At 36.5% G+C, this 25,202-nt stretch overlaps 1 protein-coding gene across 1 annotated transcript in view; it reads right to left on the bottom strand.

Annotated features, from left to right (window-relative positions):
• LOC150081854 (microsomal triglyceride transfer protein large subunit-like) overlaps window positions 1–25,202 on the bottom strand; it is a 318,164-nt gene that overhangs the window by 195,076 nt on the left and 97,886 nt on the right. Inside the window, exons 6-8 of the mRNA XM_090380346.1 lie at window positions 21,421–21,509; window positions 14,513–14,583; window positions 1,254–1,414 (exon numbers count right to left, since the gene is read on the bottom strand). Coding sequence (XP_090236472.1) covers window positions 1,254–1,414; window positions 14,513–14,583; window positions 21,421–21,509 — 321 coding nt within the window. The remainder of the gene's footprint in view (window positions 1–1,253; window positions 1,415–14,512; window positions 14,584–21,420; window positions 21,510–25,202) is intronic.

Genomic DNA, 25,202 nt, shown 5'->3' with positions numbered 1-25,202 from the left:
TTACCATCTGCAAGCTACAAGCTGCTCATCGTGGCCCGAAACACACCACCAATCTTTATAGGTTCCACATCAAGTTCTTTAGCAATCATCCTTAATTCGCGCTAGTTTTTTGGAGATTGGTGATACAGTTTTTTTTTTTAATTATTGCCTGTATGCCATTATATTTTAGAACATTTTCTACACAGTGAAAGGCTCGACAAAGTTTCAAAATCTGCCAACATTTCATCTTCGTAAAGTTTATATATCTTAGTTGCCTCGATCACCCCTCCTCTACGTTGCTACTCTCACTAGTTCTTTGAATACTGTGCAAAATGTCTAAATCACACGGATATTCTACTACAACCATGTAAACACAGACAGGAGAAATTTACTGGAAGGAGTGGATCACTCACTTCTCTGAAAAACATATGTTCCTTTGTCGGAGTAAAGGGGAACCACAACACAGGTTGACCAGACACTATAATCCGTGTCGAGAACCTTAATCCTCTGACTGGCTATGGAAAGCATATTGACTAGCGCGACTTCTAGGTATGTGACTGCATAGGTTTTACGGACACCACTAACATTGTGAAATGGTAATCCCTTTCACCCTTAATTCGCACTTTCTAATTACCTAAATTGCTTAAAGGTCAGAGGCGGGAACAATGCATACACAGTTATCTCTCCTAATCTGTTCGTTACATGGAAATTTTCTTTGATCAATGGAAACTATTTTAAATGTAATTACCAAGGGGACTCAAAAAAATTCGCTATAAAGAAGTTCATTAAACAGAGATCCGACTGTAATTAATCAAAAATGAAGCAATTTTAAAATACATAACCGATCGACTGCGCCATTAAAATGCTGGGAATGGGGGCCCCGCTCGCCACACCGTAATTTCGGTTCTGGATACTTAATAACTGTTTTCAGGATTTCAGTTGTAAAATAAATTTCAACAATGGGCTCGCAAATTTAAAAAAAATAATAACAATAAAAAAAAATAATGCCCACTATAGCTCACCACTGGTTCTACCGCTTCAAGCTTCCAATAAGCAAAGTGGTGATATTGCACCAGTTGATGAAAATCATCTGCCTCCTAGTAAATGGTAAATACAAGAAGAATAAGAACTGGTTAAAAAAGCTGGGAGGACTGTTACAACATGCACTTTTGTATATCTCTTTTTTAAAAGAATTATGTGAATAATCAACAAGACATTCTCAAATCTCTTAATTTTAATAAATTATCATTTCTTTACAAACCACAGTTACTTACAAAATCTTCTTGTTTTTCTTCATTTTTAGGACTTTCATAATTTCTTCTTTAGAGCTGATACGAAATTGCTCAAGAAGAGTCAAAAATGCTGAACCAGACTTTATTTTTGCTAAGTTATTTGCTTTCAAGCTGTCTTTATAACCATTCACATAGTCTGAAAGCTTAAAAATTCTTTGTTGGTTAATAGTAACATTTAATAACATTTTCAACAATATATGCAGACCAAAACTAACTGTTAAAAGGAATGTAATGCAGTAATTTAATTCTTACATAATTCATTAGAGTTGCTGTAACAACTATCTTGAAAATGTATAATTTTAAAAATTTAACTTTAAAATAAGAAAGAATCAAGTTAAAAAAAACCAGTATTAACTTTGATATTATATCACTCTTAGTATAAATATTTCAACAGCAATTACAATATGTTAAAAAGATATATGCTTTTAGATTGATGCATATCCATAATGCACCCCCCCCCCCATAAATCACAAGAGTCTGTGATCTATAGATGATTTCAGAATTTTTGCCCTTATTTCATATTTTAATTATCATCACATTCCAGTTTGACATCATGAATTACACCTTGAGAATGTTTCCAGTTTTAAATTAATTGCAATATTTAAACTAAAATCATGCCTCAAACAAGCAGCAAAGCAAAAAAGCTCAGAGCAGCAGGAATGCTTTGGCTCAGGCGAGAACCATAAATGGTGATTCTCTTGTGAATCAGAGCTATGTGTGGTGAACATCTTCTGCCTTTTTGCTGAATTATCTACAGTGGGATATAATACAACCAAAGGGGGATGTCAGTGAGTACTTTTGTTGCAGAGAGTGTAAAGAGATAAAGTAACAATCCAGCATGGGCTTATATGACAGCTCGAGGAAAAGGGTTGATGCCCTTGAAGAAATAAAAAAGAGAAACCCATCAAGCGCTCAGCTACCCAGCACAACATTAGACTACTCATTTGTGCATCACCCAACACAACAAAATCCTCCATGCACGGGTGGCGGCAGGATATTTTGCAAGGTAATGCATGCGCGAATAAATTCTTCGTGCACCAGGAATAATGTTTGCGAATAAATGTTTGTGCATACAGGACCAGGGTATGCCCTATTCTACCTAACAGGAACAAAAGTTAACAATGTTGTATAGCAGTTACCATCTTTTAAGAGCAAAAAAGGTGATACTGTTGTAAGTGTTGATACTAATGATATTAAGAGTAGATCTGAGGATTTACTTAAAAAGTACAGGGCAATGTTGAGAAAAAGTTGAAGTTAGGATTATATGTGAGGGTGTAAGGTGTCTGCAATTCTGCCCAGACACAACAGGAGGAAGTATATAATGAGAGACTGTGAAAGACTCATGGGGCAGAATTTCTGAGCATTATCTGTGCTTGTTAACAGAAGAGTGTTTTTACAGGGTGGGATACACTTAAACAGAATGGGTACAAGGATATTTTCTTATGCTATTAAGGCAGTATGGAGTGGGTTGGAAAATTGCTAGCTTAGGGGGAAGGGATACACAAACTAACTAATAGATTAACAGCTTAGTTTGGTTTTGGGTTTACTGGCACAACAGCAACCTAGGCTATAATGCACCAACTATGATAGATTAACAGCAGCCACAGGTAGAGCGAAAATGATTCTATCTTCTATTGGGACATGCAGCAGTCTGAAAGCTTGGTTTGGTTTTTTTTAGGAGCATTAGCAACTAAGGCCATATTGCTCGGGGATATGCAGTGGTCATTTCCTGACCTTTCCGCATCCTCCGTATTTGGTGGTGACGGGCTCGAACCCCGGTCTAATCAGAAAGCGTGTGCTGCGCACTGCTGCTCCTTCCCACCTGGCTACGGAGGCGCCCAGTCTGAAAGCATAATGCCAGAGATTACAAGGACTGCTGGGGGTCCTCGTGGGACAAGCAAATATATGGACTGTGTTAGCATTACTAAGAGCAAAAATAAGAGCATGTATACTTGCATGTACACTAATGTAAGGAGTAAAGTAAACAAATTTGATGAATTAGAAGTACTGGTTAGGTCTTGAAAAATGGACTTGTAGGATTATTAGAACATGGCGACACTCAGATATAACGGATATGAAATTTGAATATGGTAAGTAAATGTGTACAGAAAAGACAAATAATAATTTATAATTATTATTTAATAGTTCCCAAGGAGCTCCCTTATTTCCATATGTGTGTTACATAATAAATATAAGTGTATTATGTCCACAGAAGTACATGTTTAAAAGCTTGATTTGCATGTCTGCACGTTATGTGGGCTGAAATCCAGAGTAACTAATGGGGGAACTCTATTCTCCCTTCATCTGAGATCAGATAACTACAGCTCAATTGAAGTGGGCTATATAAATTCTTCCAGTTGTCAACAGGAATCAAACCAAAACCTCTCCAAATGAGAGACTAGTGGCAAAACCACTATACTGTCATGGTGCACTTGCACAGGAAGGACATGTGTAGATATATGTTGGTCTTATGAAGGGCAACTCCTGAGCAGCAGTCCAATTCTGCCATAGCACACACACTATTCTGTTTTTCTCTTGCCAATAATCATATATCACTTTAAATTTTTTCTTTCACACTTTAAGACTACTTTCTATGTACCGCACTACGATAACAATGAATATTCTACCATTTTACTCTTTACTCACTGTGCAGGGTGAAGATTTCATCTTTGAGTCATAAAATTATTTAGCACACTCCAACCATTTTTGAAGAGGGTACACAGTAAAGTACAATGAAGTTGCTTTAGAATTTAGAAATCTATTTTGGTTGTAATCAATTTATGGCATAGGGAAAGTTTTCAGGTCATGGGATTGCCTGCTTAGTGAGACTAGAATCATGGATAATTAACAATGGAAAGTTCCTCTGCAAAAAAGTAAACTGATCCAACAGATATCTTTAACTGTTCTGCTTGTAAACAATATTGATATGGGCTTCATCCATTTATATTGGGAAAAAAGAAAAAAATCAAAAGCAGTACTGTAATAAAATAATATCTTATGCATGTGTTTGTATATACCGATGTCAACACTCAGTAAGTATCTGGTATTTTTACTGCATTAACAGGGATAAATTTGATTGCATGAGGCTCCTGAAAGCAAACAACCTGGTATAACTGAACCAGTTGCACATGCCTAATGATGGCTCTGCTAATTCCATTGTGCATTTTCTTCCCTGTGTATGTACCGCATGCATGTTTCCTTTCTAGGATATAACAGTTCAACATTCGACCAATAGTGGATTTCACCAATTGCATTTCATGTTTCTTACACTAGCTATAAATGAACTTGTTCTTATATTCAAAGACACTGGTCCTAACTTGGCCAAAAATGATGGTCCTCTTGTACATTTTCTTCCCTTGGTAACATTTTTCACTCTAGTTATTAACGGTTATATATATTTCTTATGAATATTTTATGATTTGTTCACAATGGGTAACATTGGCCTGTGATCACACACACTTGTATGGACATAATACACAATGTCACAATGTGGTCTGAGTTAATACACAATGTCACAATGTGGTCTTGCAGGCTGAAAAACTGGAATAATTCAAAAGGATGGGGGGGGACCTACCTCCTCCACCTGAGATCAGTTAAATACAGCCCTAATGAGAAGCCTTAGAAATTCCTCCAGTCTATGACAGGACTCGAACCTCTCCAAATGAGTGACCAGTGGGGAAACAAAAATATATTGTCATAGAAGATGTGTATGTGTGTTTGTGCACAATCATGTGCACATGCATGCCTACTTGTAACTGAGATGTAAAAGGCCCTGAGAGGATCAATAGATGAACAAGGAAAGTGTATTCTCGATGGCAGGAAAACCAAGCACCTGAGGGGTACAAATATAAAATATAGGGAATAACAGAAAGCTTGAGTTTCATGAAATCTACTTTCAGGCAGTGTGTCTTAGATCAGTGGAATAAATTACCTGCCGAGGTGGCCAAGGCAGAGAGTTTGATAAAGCTTGGAGCAGACGCCACAGTCATTTTGTTTTTGTTTGTTTTCAGCAGATGCAGAAAAGGCTTCCTTCCTTGTATCATTCATTTATTCATTCTTATACTATACACAGGTCAGATATACCCTAGGTATGAAAACATCACAGCCTTTGTCAGTATATGAAGCCCTAAATAAGCATAATATGCATACATTTCTGTCTTTAGTTATGTCAGAAAATATATCTCCTCGAAATGTTACCACCTTGTCACAGTGGTGAGGCTTGAGTATCCCGATGACCCAGAGAGCTATGCTGGCGGTAGCTAGACTACCAGTAGGGCCACCCTAGCCAGACAGGTCAAAGGGCAGGGATCAGACGAAGAGTAACATACTGGTCCTCCAGGTTGGGGGTTGTGCGGGAAGCTGGTTCCCTACCCATGTAAGAAAAAATAAAAACTCATAAAGCTCGAAGAGGAAAACTGGACGGACAAAGGGACGTGACTCGGACTAGGAAAAGGAAACGAAAAGGAATAACGAACATTTTAAATATTGTAACATGGAATATAAGAGGAGGATTAGGATATAAAGAAGTCGAACTACTTAAACACTTAAAACAGAAGAAAGTAAATATAGCAGTCATAACAGAAACAAAGAAAAAATTAAAAGGTACAAAAGATTATGATTCTTATACAATGATATACAGTGGAGTAGATCAAAAAGGAAAGAGCTAGTGGACGGGTAGCAATATTAATAGATCGGAAATGGAAAACCAAAATACAGAGCTACACATTTATAAATAATAGAATAATAACAGTCAGATTTATATTAGGCAGAGGCTAATATAAAAATCGCGAAATGCTTAAAGTGCGGTCCTCACCTTGAATATAATCTGCAATAGGTTTATGAAAAGACTGATGGCTAAATATAAGGTGGAATGGTTAAGTTAATACATTAAGGTGGGATGAGATTTAATTTAATGGAATTTTAAAATAAGCATATGGAAGAAGAAGTGCACTACTCCGTCCCTGGTTTTCACAAAGTAGAAAGTAGTTGATCTGGAACATAAAGGAATTGATAATGCCAATAGTCATGATGACAGACTTTCGTTAAGCTATAACGTCTTCAGTTGGAGGTGTTTGTTTGTTTGTTACTTGGTTTTTAGGAGCATTAGCAACTAAGGCTATATTGCTCCGGGATATGCGGTGGTCATTCCCGGACCTTTCCGCATCCTCCGTATTTGGTGGTGACGGGCTCGAACCCCGGTCTAATCAAGAAGCGTGTGCTACGCACTGCTGCTCCTTCCCACCTGGCTACGGAGGCACTTAGTTGGAGGTGTTAAGTAAGAAGTAATGCGTGCTGTATTTCAAGGAATTTTCTATACTCTCGTGATGCTCTTTGGAACACGTGGGAATCTCAGATGTGAGAGATTCCAAGCCGAGGAAAGGTGAAAGGGAAGTTTTGCGTTTAGGATGTTGAGATTAGTGTTGTGTCAAAACCATTTGATAATGTGGGCTTCGTATTGAAGAATTTTGTGGCTGGTTTTAAGTCTTATAATGGTGATAGCGGAGTCAATTAAAGGAGTGTGATTGTGGGTTTGGGCATGAATTGTGAGTTCTGTACTAGCTTGTACCGATCTAAGACTATTATAGTGGTAGTATGCGCGAGTGTTGGAGGTTTTGGTAGAACCAAACTTGGTAGTAGTACTACCAATATAACAGGCATCACAGTTTGGTTGACATTTAATCAAGTAAATTATATTGTTCAAATCGTTGGTTGGGTATTTGTGTGTATCTTTGTAAGTGTTGAATAAGGATCCAAGTTTATTATAAGCTGAAAAAATAAGGGAGATATCAGTACCTGTAAACACACAGCAGAATTGTCCGGCAAGTTCATTATGATATGGGAGGATGATGCGTATATTTGCATTGGTGGTGGGTTTTGGTGGATTGTTAATTTTACTTTTGGAGGTGGAAATAATGTGTTGAATGAGTTGGGTTGGGTAGTTCCTAGCTGTAAATTTTTCCGTGAGGTATTGAAGTTCATTAGTTAAGTCATTTTGTGAGGTGCTATATTTGAGGGCATTATGTATTTGGTTGTATAAAACCACTTTTTTTGTGCAGAGGGGGGGAGGTGTGAAGCAAAATGTAGGTATTATGAGTTTTTATGTGTATTTTTTCTGAAAATCTTTGTACCTAGTTTGGTACCTATTTTATAAACAGTGAGGTTGAGAAAATTAATTTGGTTTTTGGTTTCAATTTCAAGAGTGAGTTTTAACCTATCATGTGTTGAATTAAATTTTAAAAAGAGATTGTCTATAGTGGACCTATTGCCTATTATGAGTATATCATCAGCGTAACGGGTGTATAATTTTATTTCTGGTGGGAAGGCTTGAAAGATTTGGTTGGAGGTTTTGGTTCTACCAAAACCTCCAACACTCGCGCATACTACCACTATAATAGTCTTAGATTGGGACAAGCTAGTACAGAACTCACAATTCATGCCCAAACCCACAATCACACTCCTTTAATTGACTCCGCTATCACAATTATAAGACTTAAAACCAGCCACAAAATTCTTCAATACGAAGCCCACATTATCGAATGGTTTTGACACAACACTAATCTCAACATCCTAAACGCAAAACTTCCCTTTCACCTTTCCTCGGCTTGGAATCTCTCACATCTGAGATTCCCACATGTTCCAAAGAGCATCACGAGAGTATAGAACATTCCTTAAAATACAGCACACGTTACTTCTCACTTAACACTGCCAACTGAAGACGTTATAACTTAACGAAAGTCTGTCATCACGAATATTGGCATTATCAATTCCTTTATGTTCCAGATCAACTACTTTCTACTTTATGACAACCAGGGACGGAGTAGTGCACTTCTGCTTCCTTGCATTTATTTTAAAATTCCGTTAAATTAAATCTCATCCCACCTTAATGCATTAACTTAACCATTCCACCTTATATTTAGCCATCAGTCTTTTCATAAAACTATTGCAGATTATATTCAAGGTGAGTACCGCACTTCAAGCATATCGCTATTTTTATATTAGTCTATTATCACGGTACTATAAGAATTCTATAAGTTTATACATATCAGACAGAGGTTATTTATGTATAATTGGAATTTATGCTCCAGAAGATGGAAAAGAGGAAGAAACAGATAAATTTTATTTAGAGTTACAAAAAGAACTAGATAAGAATGTAAAAAAAGGACCATGTAGTTATTTTGGGAGATTATAATGCTCAGGTAGGGAATAAACCAATAAAAAATATTATGGGATGTTATGGAGAAAATGGAAATAGTAAATGGAAATGGATATAAATTAAGAAAAATAAATGGAAATGGATATAAATTAAGAAATTTTGCAACATTTAATAATTTAAAGATAAATAAAATTTTTTAGAAAACATGATATACATAAATATACATGGTCGGCAAGAGGTACACAATCAATAATAGACTGTGTAATAGTAAATCAAAAATTAGCAAAACAATGTCGAGCTACTAAGGTGTTTAGAGGATATGATATTAATTCAGATCATTTTTTAGTGGCTTCAAAAATAGAGTTATGGACTAAATGGAAGAAGAGAAAAGCTATTAAACAGGAAGGAGGAGTTAGGTTACAAAGTATATCTACTTCAAGAAGAAAGTATACAATTTATATGAAAAAAGGCTTAAAGACAAAATAAGTAAAACATCAAAGAGAGAACAAATAGAAGAATGGAATAATATATGAAATATAATTCAAAAGATAGCAAAAGAGACACTAGGACAATTCAGGAAAAACTATAAGAAGAGGGAGGATAAAGATATGGAATGAAGAAATAGCGAAAGCAGTACAAGACAAACAAGATAAATATCTTAAATATATACAAAACAGGACAAGGGAGAATGAAGAAATATATAAACAAGAACGCAATAAAACTAAAGATATAATAAGGAAGGCTAAAGCAGAGTCATGGGATAGATTTATAAGTACAATAGAACATGGTGTTCAGGGAAGACAAAATTTGGCATATAAAATGGTGAAACGCTTGATTAGCACAGAGAAAGACACTTCAAGAATAAATATAATAACAATGGAAAAAACATTATGAAGAATTGGGGAAAGACCCAACATATCAAATAAAAGAGATACAATTAGACCCAGTTAGTGGCATAGATCCAATAATGAAGGAAGAATTGGAAAAAGGCATTGAAAGCTACAAGAAATAGGAAAGCAGTGGGAATGGATGGTATAAATGCAGAACTGATCAAGTATGGAGGAAGTTTTTTGAAAGACAGGATGCTAAATTTATTTAATAAATGTTGGGAACAATATAAAATACCAGAAGAATGGAAGATAGCAAAAATTATTTCAATATTTAAAAAAGGAAATGGAAATGATACAAAGAATTACAGAGGGATTAGCATATTAAATACAGTGTATAAAATGTATAGCAAAATAATAAATAATAGAATTAAAAGTATCTCTGATGAAATATTAATAGAAGAACAGGCAGGATTCAGAAAAGGAAGATCATGTACAGACAATATATTTGTATTAAAACAAACACAGTGGATTCCGGTTATTTGGGCCACCGGTTAATTGGGGCAGCCGTTTATTTGGGACAAATCTTAAAAACCAGAACCCAATCGAGAAAATAGCCAGGGTTTACTTCGCTTAATTGGGACAAAATGCCGTTTAATCGGGGCAGGAGACCGCAGCACTGGAGATTACCCTACGATTGTCTCCAACCGTACCACGTAGTTTGGTCGGATTTCTGGAGGTCACAACCAATAAAACAATTAGCAGTCACCTGTTTATTGGGCTTTTCTGGTGGTGCAATCTATCATAAACGATAGTAAACTCGATCTTATTGAATTTGCGATAATACTGACAGCTGAAATTCTGTGGGTTATTATGGTAAAATGTGTTTACACTTCCATGGAATCTTCAATCATATAAAAACAATAATTTTCAGAATCTTCTCTTCATTCCTATTTTTAAAGCTTTGTAACTCGTTACTCCATTCCCACTTGCGCGTATTGTGTTACTTGTAATTTGTGTGTGCCGTGTTTTTTGTTATTGATTGCTTATCTTTTTACTGTTTTAAATTTTAACCACCACCCACAAATGTCAGTGAACAGAAATGTCAACTAGTTTAGTTAGTACGTACATATTACAGTAGGTATTAATTATTCCGAATTTCACGTATCATTTAATCTTTTAATTGGAAAGGTAATAAAGGGTAAATTTGTGCTTAATATATCTTTACTTTTATAGCCTGTGGATAATATTCCTCCTATTTTCGCTAATTAGAATCGTTGTTTAATATAATTAAAATTCAATTCACAAACATGATCACAATGACCGGCGCTTACTGCACATCGTATAGTGCACGGTACTTTACTATGGTGAGTTCGTCGTAACGTGATTTGATTGTACAATGAACTAATTGTAAAGGGGGGGGTACATTGTATTTTTAACTATTTACGTGAAATTTTGGATAATTGGGGCAGCCGCTTAATCGGGCCAAAATGCACTAGTCCCGATGTGTCCCAAATAACCAGAATCGACTGTAATAGGAAAACGAAAAGAATTTAATTTAGAAATGCATTTAGCACTTATAGATTATGAAAAAGCATTTGATTGAGTAAACACATGAATATAATTCAAAAGATAACAAAAGAGACACTAGGACAATTCAGGAAAAACTAAAAGAAGAGGGGGGGGGGTTAAGATATGGAATGAAGAAATAGCTAAAGCAGTACAAGATAAACAAGATAAATATCTTAAATATATACAAAACAGGACAAGTGGGAATGAAGAAATATATAAACAAGAACGCAATAACACTAAAGATATAATAAGGAAGGCTAAATCAGAGTCATGGGATAGATTTATAAGCACAATAGAACATGATGTTCATGAAGACAAAATTTGGAATATAAAATGATGAAACACTTGAATAGGACAGAGAAAGACACTTCAAGAATAAATATAATAAAGGAAGAACAATGGAAAAAACAATATGAAGAATTCTGGAAAGACCCAATATATCAAACAGAAGAGATACAGTTAGACCCAGTTAGTGACATAGATCCAATAACGAAGGAAGAATTGGAAAAAGGCATTGAAATAGGAAAGCAGTGGGAATGGATGGTATAAATGCAGAACTGATCAAGTATAGAGGAAGTTTTTTAAAAGATAGAATGCTAAATTTATTTAATAAATTTTGGGAACAATATAAAATATCAGAGGAATGGAAGATAGCAAAAATTATTTCAATATTTAAAAAAGGAAATGGAAATGATACAAATAATTATAGAGGGATTAGAATATTAAATACAGTGTATAAAATGTATAGCAAAATAATAAAATTAAAATTATCCCTGATGAAATATTAATAGAACAGGCAGGATTCAGAAAAGGAAGATCATGTACAGATAATATATTTGTATTAAAACAAATAATAGAAAAACCAAAAGAGTTTAATTTAGAAATGCATTTAGCACTTATAGATTATGAAAAAGCATTTGATTGAGTAAACAGACGAAAACTATGGGACATATTGAGTAATACAGGTTACCCAAAGCATCTTACAAAAATAATACAGAATTTATATAAAGGAACAAAAATAGTAATCGATACAGGTAATAAATTAACAGAAGAAAGTATAATAAATCAAGAAGTTAGACAGGGATGTAGCTTGTCACCAACGTTGTTTAACATATATATTGAGGATATGATATGTAAATGGAAAGAGGAAATTAATACAAGGATATATTTAAATACAAAGAATAGGATTAATACACTGTTATTTGCAGATGATCAAGTAATTATTCAAGATAGTGAAGATAATTTACAAAGAGCAGTATTTAAATTAATACCAAATAGCAGAAGAATATAAAATTAAAATAACAACGATGAAAATTTGAACAATGGCTTTTAAGGAGAAAAATACGGTGAGAACAAAAACAGTTATAGACAATAAAATATTAGAACAAGTAAAACATTTTAAATATCTAGGATGTAATATAACATCCTATGATGTCGAAGAAGATATGAACCAGAAATTGGCAAAATTTCAAAATATATGTGAAACAATAAAAAGAACTCTGGCTAAAAAAACAAGGAAAGAAACACAATTGAAATTTTACAAAGTAATGGCAATACCAACACTTCTTTACGGTTCTAAAACATGGATACCGAAACAAAGAGACATTAATAGAATAAAAGCTGCAGAAATGAAATTTTTAAATATGTTAAAGGATGTACAAAATTAGATAAAATACCAAATGTAAATATTAGAAAGGAATTAAAGATTTACTCAATTAATGAAAAAATTATAGAATATAGACAAACATGGAAAGAACATGTAGAAAGAATGGAAGATAATAGTTTCCCTAAATTAGCTTACACATATAGAGCAAAAGGAAAAAGAGACAGAAGAAGACCGAAGAAAAGATGGGCAGACCTCTTTGAGATCAGAACAAGTGGATCGCCTAATCCATGAAGAAAGACAAGACAAGAAAATATACAAAAAACAAATTTACATACCAAAGAATAAACAGTAAGACAAACATGCTAAATAAAAGTAAAAATAAAGAATACTGATATATATATATAAATATAAAATAAAAAGTTTATGATATTTGCATTAGCATACACCATGTCTTTTTAAAGATCAGTGTATTTTAGTGCAGTTGCATCAATTTCAGTTTAAAAATTCTGAATGAATGACACCAAATTAATCCATTTGAAATTCAATTAATTTTCAGTATACATACACTATATTTAACATATCAATAAAAGACAATGCAGAAATCAAAAAAGATAATGCAAGTTGCAAGAAAGGAGCACGAAATTCAGTCTTGACGTATTGAAACAGGTATAGTTTACTCTACACTGAATACCTGAAAGTTAAACACAGAAGGTTAGACTTAAATACTGGAATTGTCAACTATTGTCAGTCACTGCTGTAGCACAGAACTGTGGCAACTAGCAATGAGAAGCACTATGGATAGGAAATAAATTCTGAATATATGATTAAAAAAGCAAAACAATATCCAGAAACATAGAATATATGTTCTGCTGAACAAAATGCATGAAAGAATTTATGATATTAATTCATTAGATATGTGATCTGTCATCTGAAAACTAAAAATCCCAGAAATGGAAAATTCTTAAGTCTCCACATTTCAAATTTGGAACTTTGTTGTCTACATATTAATTATTATTGAGTGAAATTTTACAATGCAAATTGTAGCCAACTGTAGCCACTACCTAGCTACATATGAAATTGAGACCATTTCCCTACCTGTCAATAATGCTTTATAGTTATTGGACACCTGAGATATTTCCTAAATCTTCTTGAACTCCTATATATTAATTTTAATTTGCATATGTGGAATATGGAACATTAATAAACTGTCCTTTTTAGTCCTTTTAGTCCTTTCTGTGTTAAGAATAATTATTAAATAAAAGAAAGGACTAAAATGAATTCTGTTCAGATGGTATTACATGAATGGAATGAGCCTGATTAAGAGCTGAGGAATCATGGGAGTTTGTTTTAGGGGGGGGGGGCTCACTGTATAACTTTTTATTCATTTATTTTGGAAATTAAATATTATTAGTTATTTTGATTTTTTTTTTAACATAAGATCCAACCAGCTATAACCATGCAAGTTGATCATACATTATATGATTGGTATCACAAAAGTAATACGGAGAAGGAGTTAGAATAAGATTTTCTGAGAGGGGAAGAAAGGATTTACAACCAAATATGGCGCCTCCATAGCCAGGTGGGGAGGAGCAGCAGTGCATAGCACACGCTTCTTGATTAGACCGGGGTTCGAGTCCGTGACCACCAAATACGGGGGATACGGAAAGGTCAGGGAATGACCACCGCATATCCCCGGAGCAATATGGCCTTAGTTGCTAATGCTCCTGAAAACCAAATAACAACGACGACAAACAACCAAATATCCATGATGCCAACAACACGAATTATAAAATGTGACAAATCTGTTATCATAAAGTCCAGAAATAAACCTTAATGGCAGAGTCTTGGATGAGAGTAACTCAGTAACTTGGTCAGTTACTTAGACCAAGCAATACTGTCTGGAAAATTCAACAGTGGCAGCATATGAACATTTTCCTCTTCATTTTCAGCAGGGTATATATAACTGCCATCTGTGAGGTGCTGCTGCTATTAATCTTCCCTTTTATCAATGTCTATTCAAAATTTAGCTGCAGTTGTAAATCAAAATTTAATATTGCACTATAAGGAGTGCAAACTAACTTACAGATCTGCAATTCTCAGTGCACCTTTCAGATAATAATCGAGCAATAAGATTATCTTCCACTAATAAAGAACCTGAAATAAAAAAGAAACTTATTAACAATTTCTTACTACATATAAAGAAAATCCCATCAAAATATGATAAAATAATGCATAAAACAAAAAAAGAGTCAACAAGTCAGCAAACTGACAGTTACACTTTACTAAAATAAAGAAAGTGATCAGAAAACTGGCAGTTACACTTTACTAAAATAAAGAAAGTGAAAGAGACTCAAATAAATTTAGAACAGAAGGCCTGAAACTGAAAGATCAGAATGCTATGTCTGCCTGATATTGATGGTAAGCATTTGCTTGTCAGTTTTTGAAGAATCATAAAAAGTATATATATAATTTGCTATTATTATTATAAAAACCTTTTCTCCTTTATGGGATTTTTTCTGCCCCAAAACAGGTAGTGCTACCAAGTGCATGGGATGATCGGTTGCATCTGGTTACTACTATTATTATTATCACTGTTGGTTGAGAAACTCTCTTACTATCCTACATGTATTCAGGATTGCAGCTTTCTGGAGTTCCATGTAGGTGTCCTCTGGGAGGTCTAATGCTACTAGGTTTTTATGGAGGCTCTTTGGCACCATGCTGGTGGTTGACATGGTGATTAGAATGGCAATTACTAGTTCCATACTCCATTGATCCCTCCGAAAGGTATCTCCACTTTTACGTAGTGGTGGGGCTTGTGTGGCCAAATGATCCTGTGAGCTAAAATGGTGGTAGTCTAACTACCAGCAGGGCTTCCCATGCCAGACAGGTTACAGGTGATGACTCAGACTAAGAGAGATACCCTGGTCCTCCAGATTGGGGGTTGGGCATGAGGCTAACAATCCCACCCCAGAAAACAAACATAACATTACGAAACCTCAAGGAAATAAACAAACTGTCTCAAATGGAATTCAACCCAACCATGCCAAAAGGATTAAAGATTTTTGTAGCTATGTGGAACATCCGAAGTTTGTACCAACCAGAAACAAGCAGGAAATTGGAGAAAGAATTGAAGAGATATAACATAAGTGTAGCAGTGTTAAAAGAGATAAGATGGGGAAACTTAGAAATTATAGACTTCAAAGACTGCACTCTAATAAATAGTAGAAGCAGAGACAACATTCTGGGGACAGGCTTTATGATTAAGAAGGACACTAAAGCACAAATGATGAGTTGCAGTGTAATTAATGAAAGAATATGATGCTAAGGCTTAGAGGGGTCTTTTTTAACACATCCATGATCAGTGTACATGATCCGACAAAAGATGAAGAGGATAAAGTAAAGGATGCCTTTTACAAAGCACTGGAGAGAACATCAGATGAGGCCCCAAGATATGATATTAAACTCATCCTTGGAGATTTCAATGCCAAAGTAGGGAGAGAGGAAGTACACATACCAACTATAGGAAGAATCAGTTTACATGAAACCAGTAATGAAAATGGGGAAAGGCTAACAGACTTAGCAAGAGGGAAAGGCTTGAGCATTAGTAGCACAAATTTCCCACATAAGAAATCCACAAAGAAACTTGGATATCGCCTGATGGTGTCACACGTAATCAAATAGATCACATCCTCATTATTACTCGTCATGCTACAGATGTAATGGACATGAGGAGCTACGGGGGGGGGCAGATTGCGACTCAGACCATTTTATGGTATGGTGCCATCTGCGAAATAGGCTCTCAAAGGTATATAGAGGGAAAGGAGGGATAACAAAGAAAAAATATCAACAAGATAAGCTTAAAGAAGATGAAGATACTAGAAAAAGATTTAGAATGAAAGTTGAAGAACTGGAGAAACACCAACAACAGGATGTTGTTGGAGTTTAAGGAGGCACTGAGTGTAGCAGCAGAAGAGGCACTTGGAGTGGAACAAAAAAAAAAAAAAAAGAGTGAGAAATGATTGGTTTGATAAGGACTGTGAGAAGATCCTGAAAGAATGAAACCAAGCCAGGCAGAAAATTTTATAGAGAGGAACTAGAAAGAATACTGAGGATTATAGCATTAAAAGAGCTGAAATGAAGTCAGTATGTAGGCAAAAGAAAAGAGAATGGGAAAAGAAAAGAATAGAAAAATGCAAGAAGAATATGACAGAGGACAGATCAGGAAATTCTATAAAGAAGTAGGAAATGTAAAAAAAGGTTTCCAGCCATGTCTTAACCTGTGTAAGAATAAGAAAGGAGAAATAGTGGACATCACAGAAGTTTGCAAGAAGCATTTTAATTTCTTACTTAATAAAGAAGAGGCATGCCCAGAAGAAATTGTAGAAGAGAAAGAAGAAACAGATAATGCTGAAGGTATCTTGGGCCCAACAATAGAAGAGGTATAGAATGCAGTATAAAGAGCTAAAAACAACAAAGCACCCGGAGAAGATAACATCACAGCAGAACTCATAAAAGCAGCTGGCAAGAAACTGATCCAAAAATTACATCAGCTTATATCGGACATATGGGAAAGAGGAGAATTGCCAAATGACTGGAAGACAGCGGTAATCATCCCAATCCACAAGAAGAGAGATAAACTAATGTGTGGAAACTACAGAGGGGTTGCCCTACTAAGTGCAACATATAAGATTTTATCCTTCATCCTGACTAGAAGAATATTAAGACTAGTAGAAAGGATAGTTGGTGAATATCAAAGTGGGTTCCGTACAGAGAGTTCAACTGTTGACCATGTTTCCATCTTCAGACAGATCTTGGAGAAGGCTAGAAATATAATGTAGATCTGCACTATCTCTTTATTGATTTCAGCATGGCATATGATAGTGTGGATAGAGTGGAGCTGTTGGGAACGATGGAAAGCCTGGGCATACCAAAAAAGCTTGTAATGCTGACAAAGATCATGCTGGAAGGAAGAAAGTGCAGGTTAAGGTGCAAGGGAATCTCTCCGAGTCCTTCGAAGTGAGGTGAGGGCTGAGACAGGGGGACCCTTTATCGCCTTTCCTTTTTAACTTGGTGTTGGAGAGGGTTATGAGGAAAGTATCAGCCACCTCCAATGAGATCATATATAACAGGCTCTACCAGCACTTAGCCTATGCAGATGATGTAGTGGTGACTTCCAGAAACCCACATATTCTGAGGACAGCTTTTGAAGAGTTTGAGAAAGAAGTAGAAAGGGTTGGATTGAAGGTAAATGAAAATAAAACGAAGTTTATGATTACAAGTAGGAAGGAGAGACAAAGTACCAAACAGATCTGGCAAACAGCAAAGCATACTTTCAATAGAACAGAATCCTTCAAATATCTGGGAGCTAGGATTCAACATAATAGTTGTAACACCCCAGAAATTCAGGCTCATCTTAATGCTGGTAATAGATGCTATTTTGACCTGCAGAAACACTTTCTATCAAGGCTGCTCTTTAGAAGAATAAAATTAGTGTTAAACAAAACAGTGGTATGACCTACCGTGACTCATGCTAGTGAAATGTCGGTGCTTAATAAAAAGGATGAAAAATTTTTAAATGTGTGGGAAAGGAAGATATTAAGGAAAATCTTTGTCCCAGTAAAAGTCAGGGAATGGTGGAAAATAAGTACAAACCATGAGCTGAAGGAACTGCATGGAGAACCGGATATAGTGGGAGTGAGAAAGAGCTCAAGACTTAGATGGGCAAGCCACATGATATGAATGGAGGAAAACAGATGGCCAAGAAAGGCAATGGAAGGGCAACCGGGAGGAAGAAAAATGGGAGGAAGACCAAGGTGGGTGAATGACATAGAGAACGACTACAACAGCTTAGGGTGAGATGATGGAGAACAATGGCCACATCTCTTTAATCTCCTGTCTTAAGTTCATGTACTTCCTGATTTTTTCCTTGTGGGTTTTCTGGAGGTTCCAGTGTTGGGTATGGTTTTTCAATTAGATAGGTAGCCTTTTCCTTCTTGTCCACAAGAGCTATGTCTAGTCTGTTGTGCGGAATTGTCTTATCTGTTATTATGGCACGGTACCAGTAGAGCTTGTTGGTTGGGGTCTCTAGTACTGCCTGGGATTTGTACTCGCAGTACAGTACACTTTCTTCGACAAACTGGCATTTCCTCACTACCTTCTGATGTATTATCCTGCCTCTCTGGTCATGTCTATGAGTACACTCAGTCTGGGTGATCACATTACATTCCACAGTAATGTATTGGACCGTTTCTGAGTCCAAGTGGCATTGTACTTGTGTTATCTGACACTTCGGGCTCCTTGGCAATGTACTTTCTGTAGTTTCTGGTGTTAATTACCTTATCTCGGATGGCAAGCATAAATCCTTCAGTCTCGGAGAAGAGCGCCCCACTCGTGAACCATGCATTGGAAGCAATTTTATCTCTATGACCTTGATAGAGGTCTGCCATGGAGTGTCTTCTTTGCCTATCTTTCTAGCTTTGTTTGTGTCATCTCAGTGGGAAGGGAATCATCATTCAGGTTGAGCAAAAGAAAACAGCTATCACTGTTTTCTGTTGCTCGCTGAGGTCTATCAGGTCCCTTCCTCCCTCTTTCCGAGCTACTGTCAGTCTCTCCACGTTTGACTTCAGGTGGTGTTGGTGGCTCTTGATCATCATTGTCATTTCCATGATATTCTCCAGCTCGGTGTCAGTCCAATCTATGATGCCTTGTGGTGGTCAATGTAGACCGTGTACAGGTTGCAGTGCTTTTTGTAAGCTTGCTCTATAATTGCAGCATCTATGGTTAATTGCTCCTTGCATCCTTTCTGCTGTTCGGCCATTATGTTCTGGCACTCCAAGTGGTCTGTATCTTGTACATGGTTGTAAGGCAGGTGATCGGCCTGTGTTTCACCAAGTTTCGTGTACCTTCGTCTTTAAGCTTCATATATGCGATTCCTTGAGTGAGAAACTTCGGGATTGTCTCTGGGTGCCCTATTATTCGGTTGAACTGCTTTGCTAGGGGTGTGTGTGTGTGTGTGTGTGTGTGTGTGTGTGTGTGTGTGTGTGTGTGTGTGCGTGCGTGCGTGCGTGCGTGCAAGTGAGCTCCTTGTACCAGTAGTTTGAACATTATTTATTCCAGGGTTGTGGATGTTATCTATCCCAGTTGTGGGACTTAATCGATTGTTGTACTCCTTCCTTCAGAATCTCCCATTCTCTCATCTCTTGTACATCCTTGGTTTTCTTCTGTTCTAGTTCTATCCAGGGGGCTCAGCTGTTGTTTGTTTGTTATTTGGTTTTTAGGAGCATTAGCAACTAAGGCCATATTGCTCCGCGAATATGCGGTGGTCATTCCCTGACCTTCCCGTACCCTCCGTATTTGGTGGTGACGGGCTCGAACCCCGGTCTAATCAAGAAGCGTGTGCTATGCACTGCTGCTCCTTCCCACCTGGCTATGGAGGCACCCTCAGCTGTTATGTCTTGGATGTTTAATGTTTAATGTGTTTAATGTTTAAGCTGTTATGTTTAACATGTTGGAGATTAAATAAAAGGTTTAATATGTTAGAGATTAAATAACTTTTTTTTAGTTTTTTAGTATTCTGCACTGAATACTTAAAAAAAAAACTCTTTTGAATTTTTTAGCCTTAAAAATACTTTTATGCTTTCGAAAGGTGACTGCCAGAAATAATATGCTGTCCAGTTGTTTATGTTTTAATTACCATTTTATTCCTATTAACTAGACAAACTGTACGAATGGATGGACAGTGGTGATATGGGAAGTGTTGGTTTTTTTGGCTTATACCGTATAAGCTGCATCATTCACTGCCTAATAGAAAACTTCCTACAATCTAGTCTAAAACTCTTTCCCTGTAATTTTAATTTATTGTCCCATGTTCTGGAATTCTTTATAACAGCGAAAATTCCACTTTCCTTCATTTTACTAACCCTCACAGAGTCTTAGAAACCTCAATCAATCTTGAATTTTGTCATTGGTTAAATGCCAATCGTGAAGTGCTTCAGTCAATACTATTTATTGATGAAGCCACATTTACCTGGAATGGAATCAACAACACACGTAACACTCATTGATGGTTGCACAAGAATCCACATGGTACAGTGGAAACAAATTTCCAAGTTTGTTTCTCAATCGATATGCGGTGCGGTACGATTGATAACCTGTTGATAGGTCCCATTATTTTAGAACATCAAATGATAGGACACAATTACCTTCAATTTTTGCAAAATACATTAGGTGAACAACTAGGGAACGTTCCTGTGGCCACACGGTTTGCTATGTACTTTCAGCATGATGGGGCCCTTTCCCATTCTACCAGACGTGTGAAGCAACATCTGGACTGAATTTTCCCTAATCGGTGGATTGGTCATGGTGGTTCATTAACTGGCCACCAAGATCTACAGACCTAACCCCATTAGATTTTTATTAATGGGATTAGATGAAGAGTGAAGTGTACAGAAGAGAGGTGGATACCAGAGATGATCTGCTAGCTCGCATAATGGACACTGTTGCCCATATAAAGAAACGTGAAGACACACTTAAACAAGCAACATGCCATGTTCTCATGAGAGTAGCAAAGTGCATTGAAGTTGATGGTGGCATTTTTGAAAATTTATTATAAACTGTTCCAAATTTGTCACTTGAAAAATAAATATTCAAATGCCTCTATCTCGGAAACCACTCGGGATAGGGCACATATTTATATGAACTTTTTTGCTTAAAATTACCTATCCTTTCACCTCCTGCAGGACCTTTCCTCCTGGGACACCCTGTATATGTGCATTAATGGTTTTCAGTAATTTTTGCTTTAAAGGTATTCTATTATTCAAATGTATTTGCCCTCCCTCCCTCTGCAATCCACACAATTCATAGATACCATAATGCACCTTAAACTATCATAGTCCCCTCTTCTGAAACTGAAACCCAAAATATGCTTCATTCTAAAATTGTACATAACACATACACACACTACAAAAAATTTAATTTATTAATTTTACCTACCTTCTGGCAATGCTTTAATTGCATCTTCTATGGTATCAGACTTTAAAACTGAAAAATCCTTATCTTTCTTTATTAATCGCATATCATAACTAAAATGAACAAATACAAAAAGGAATATATGTAACTGCTAAAAATAAATTGCTTAAATATTGTATCAAATGATTTTATTTTTTTATTAATTATCATTAAAACAAGTTAACCCAGAATAGGTCTGAATTTTAATAATAAGTGCATTAACAACATAAGATATGTGCTTACATAACTGAATATTATGGAAACAAGACGATCACATCAAAAATACCAATCATACACAAACTTCAAGGCATTGTCAAAGACCATCCAAAAATATACAAAATCAAAGCACTTCTTGCAGCATCTCTCATATCCATAAAGCAAACACATTAAAAGAATGGGAACTAAATTATCAGAACTTGCCTCCAAAACTGCTAATAAATGAATGAGTGAAATTAAAAGGTGTGGATATTAAACTGGTTAAAATTAAATTGCATAAAGAAAGTGCACTTTGCTCACTGCTCATCATATAAGCAATCAGTATCTAAAAAGACTGTGAACCAAGAGCCTGAAGGGAAGGATAATATCATTTTTTCATTATGCATCTGTTGGTTAATTATGAAGAAGGAAGCTTCCTGTATATGTCCTTTTAGTTCCCATGATGCAACTCGATCATGCATGGGAACATTCAGGTTTCATATTGGTGAAAAAGTTGTAGAAGGGGTTAGCATTGAGAATTGCAAACTGTGCGTTTTGTTAAAACCATTCTATTGTAAGTGTTTTTGAAAGTGGTGAGTTTATAACTAGAAGGTAATTTTATTAATGTTATTGCTGATTCTATTTCCAGTTGGTGATTAATGGAGTAGACTTATTTCTTGAGTTCCATTGTATGGTATCTTGTGTAGACTAGCTTGGTGATAATAAGGTTCCATTGATTGCATTGTATGGCATGTGTGTAGACTGGCTTGGTTCTATCAAGGCAGTGTTAGGTGGGTCAGAAAAATGCTAGCTTAGGGGATTCACAGACTAACAGATTAACAGTAGCCACAGGCAGAGGTGAAAGTGATTCGTGCACAGCTTCTATTGGAATGAGCAGCAGGTGAAAAGCAAGTTGCTGGTGATTTCCAGGACTGCTGGGAGTTATAATGGTACAAGTAAATGCATGGGCTTTGTTAGGATAATAGAGTAAGAACAGGTGCATGTATACTTGCACCAGTTTAGAAAATAAATTGGATGAATTTGAGGTGCTGGTCAAGACATCAAAGGCAGATATTGTTGGGATATCAGAGACGTGGTGTCACACAGATATAGAGAATGCAGAATTGGAATTTGGGGAGTACAATGTGTACAGAAAGGATAGTGAGGATAGGAAGGGAGGAGGGGTTATGCTGTTAGTTAAGAAGCACATAAAATCTAGGGAAGTACATCCAGCTGACATGTTTGGTGTGACATAAGCACTGGGAAAGGAAAACTAAGAGTAGAAGTGTGTAATAGGCCAAAGGACTCTGATGAGTACAATGAACAACTGTACAGAGAAAAAGAGGGCCGGGCCGACTTGTACTTTAGCATTAGCATTAGTAGAGGCATTTGATGCAAGAAAGCAAGCTTATGCAGCATCAGCCAAAAAAAAAAAAAAAAAACCCACTTCCACTTCACCCCTCTGTTCGTTCAAAATACCTGTCCAGCTGAGCCTTAAGCTTATTTAGGCTATCAACCTCCACCACAAGGGATGGAAGTCTGTTCCACCAACCAACCACCCGCTGGCTAAAGGCAAATTTCCACACATCTATCCTACATCTGTCTTTCCTCAATTTGAATTTATGCCCTCTCAGGTGATTTTTCTGAGCTAGAGGAAGAATCCCATCAGCATTGAGCATGCTTAAACCATTCAAGGCTTTATACACCTCTATCAGATCACCTCGCTGGTGCCTAGTCTCCAGACACTGTAATTTGCAAAACTTAAGCCTTTCTTCGTAAGAGCACCCCTTTGTTCTATTCACTAATCTTGTTGCCCTTCTCTGTACTCGTTCCAGCAGCTCTACATCCTTCTTGAAATGAGGCCTCCAGACCTGTATACAGTACTCTAGGTGTGGCCTGACCATTGCCTTATACAATGGAATAATCACCTCCTTATCCCTGCTGGAAAAATTCCTGTATATCATTGACAATACTCCATGAGCTACTCTTGCAGCCCGTCTGCACTGCTCAGAGAACTTCATATCTGCCTGCACAACCACCCCCAAGTCCCTTTCATTCTCTACCACTGTCAGTGTAATACCACAGAGTTGATACGTTGCTCTGGGGTTGCTGTTTCCCATGTGTAGTACTTTACATTTGTCAATGTTAAACTTCATTTGCCACCTCTCAGCCCATCTGCTCAACCTTTCCAGATCCTGTTGCAGCAGCATAGTGTCAGTAGTGTCCTTGACAACCCTGCCAACCTTTGTATCGTCTGCAAACTTGGACATTAAGCTTGATATACCATCATCAATATCATTTATAAATACAGAAAACAATAATGGACCCAACACTGAGCCCTGAGGGACTCCACTAATAACATTAGTCCATGACGAGCAGTGTCCATTGATTACCACTCTCTGTCTTCTCCCCCTCAACCACCCCTTTATCCATAGCAGCGATTTGCCTCCAATGTCACACTGCTCCAATTTGTGTAGCAGTCTTCCATATGCAACAGTATCAAAAGTCTTTCTAAGATCCAAGTATATAATATCAAAGCTATTCCCTGCATCCAGTTCTTTTGTAACTGTATCGTAGTATCCAATCAAGTTGGTCAGGCAAGACTTCCCCTTAACAAAACCATGCTGTGTCTGAGCTATAACTGAAGTCTTGTCTAAATGATCCTGCAGTGCTTCTTTAACCAGTGCCTCCATTAATTTTTCTGGAACAGAAGTTAAGCTCACAGGTCTATAATTACTTGTGTCAGCCTTGGATCCTCCTTTGTGAATTGGGGTCACATTTGCACATTTCCAGTCTATGGGTACCTCCCCTGAGTCCAAGGAAGCTCTCATAATTATGGCTAAGGGTTTGCTTACTTCCTTTGCTGCCTCCTTTAATATAACTGGATAGATCCCATCCACCCCGGGTGCCTTTCTTGTGTTTATCTTAAACAGTTTCTCCTCCGCTTTACTCCCAGTTATTTCAAGATTCTGTAGCTTACTGCTAGAGTTGAATACACCTCTGGCATTCCCCTTGCTGAAGAGTGGGCCAGTAAATCAGTTTGTCTTATAATGGGACATTTTAACATCGCAGACATTGACTGGAACTTGTGGGTTGGTCATTCGCACACTAGCAAGGCTTTTGTGGATTAATTGGATGAGTGTTTTTTTCCACAGCAGTATGTTCAAAAGTCAATTGGAGAGAGTAATACCCTTGATCTCATTATCAGCAGTGATTCTACATGCATTAAGAACCTGCAGATAAAAGAACCACTAGGTGGCAGTGATCACACGGTGCTGATGTGGGATTTACTTAAGGATGTAACTACCATTAGGGATATAGGGAAGGGGTTTTGCTTTTGTAAAGGTGACTACAGTGATCTCAGACAGTTTTTAAATTCTATACAATGGGCTCAACTGATGTTATTGCCAACAGCAAATTCTAAATGGGAAGCATTCAAGGAAGTAATCTTGGAAGCTACTAGGCTTATTGTCCCAACTAAGAAATACTGTACAAGGTTTAGGCCTAAATGGATGGCAGATGAACAAATTAGACCCATGGCAGAGAACAAAAAGGCATGGGATGCATATAAA

Source organism: Mastigoproctus giganteus, chromosome 8 (assembly GCF_048544385.1).
Source record: "Mastigoproctus giganteus isolate SK-2022 chromosome 8, ASM4854438v1, whole genome shotgun sequence".
In the NCBI taxonomy this organism is placed as follows: Eukaryota; Metazoa; Arthropoda; class Arachnida; order Uropygi; family Thelyphonidae; genus Mastigoproctus; species Mastigoproctus giganteus.
Note: the sequence above shows the minus strand (reverse complement) of the source record. Positions and strands in the feature narration are given on the sequence as shown.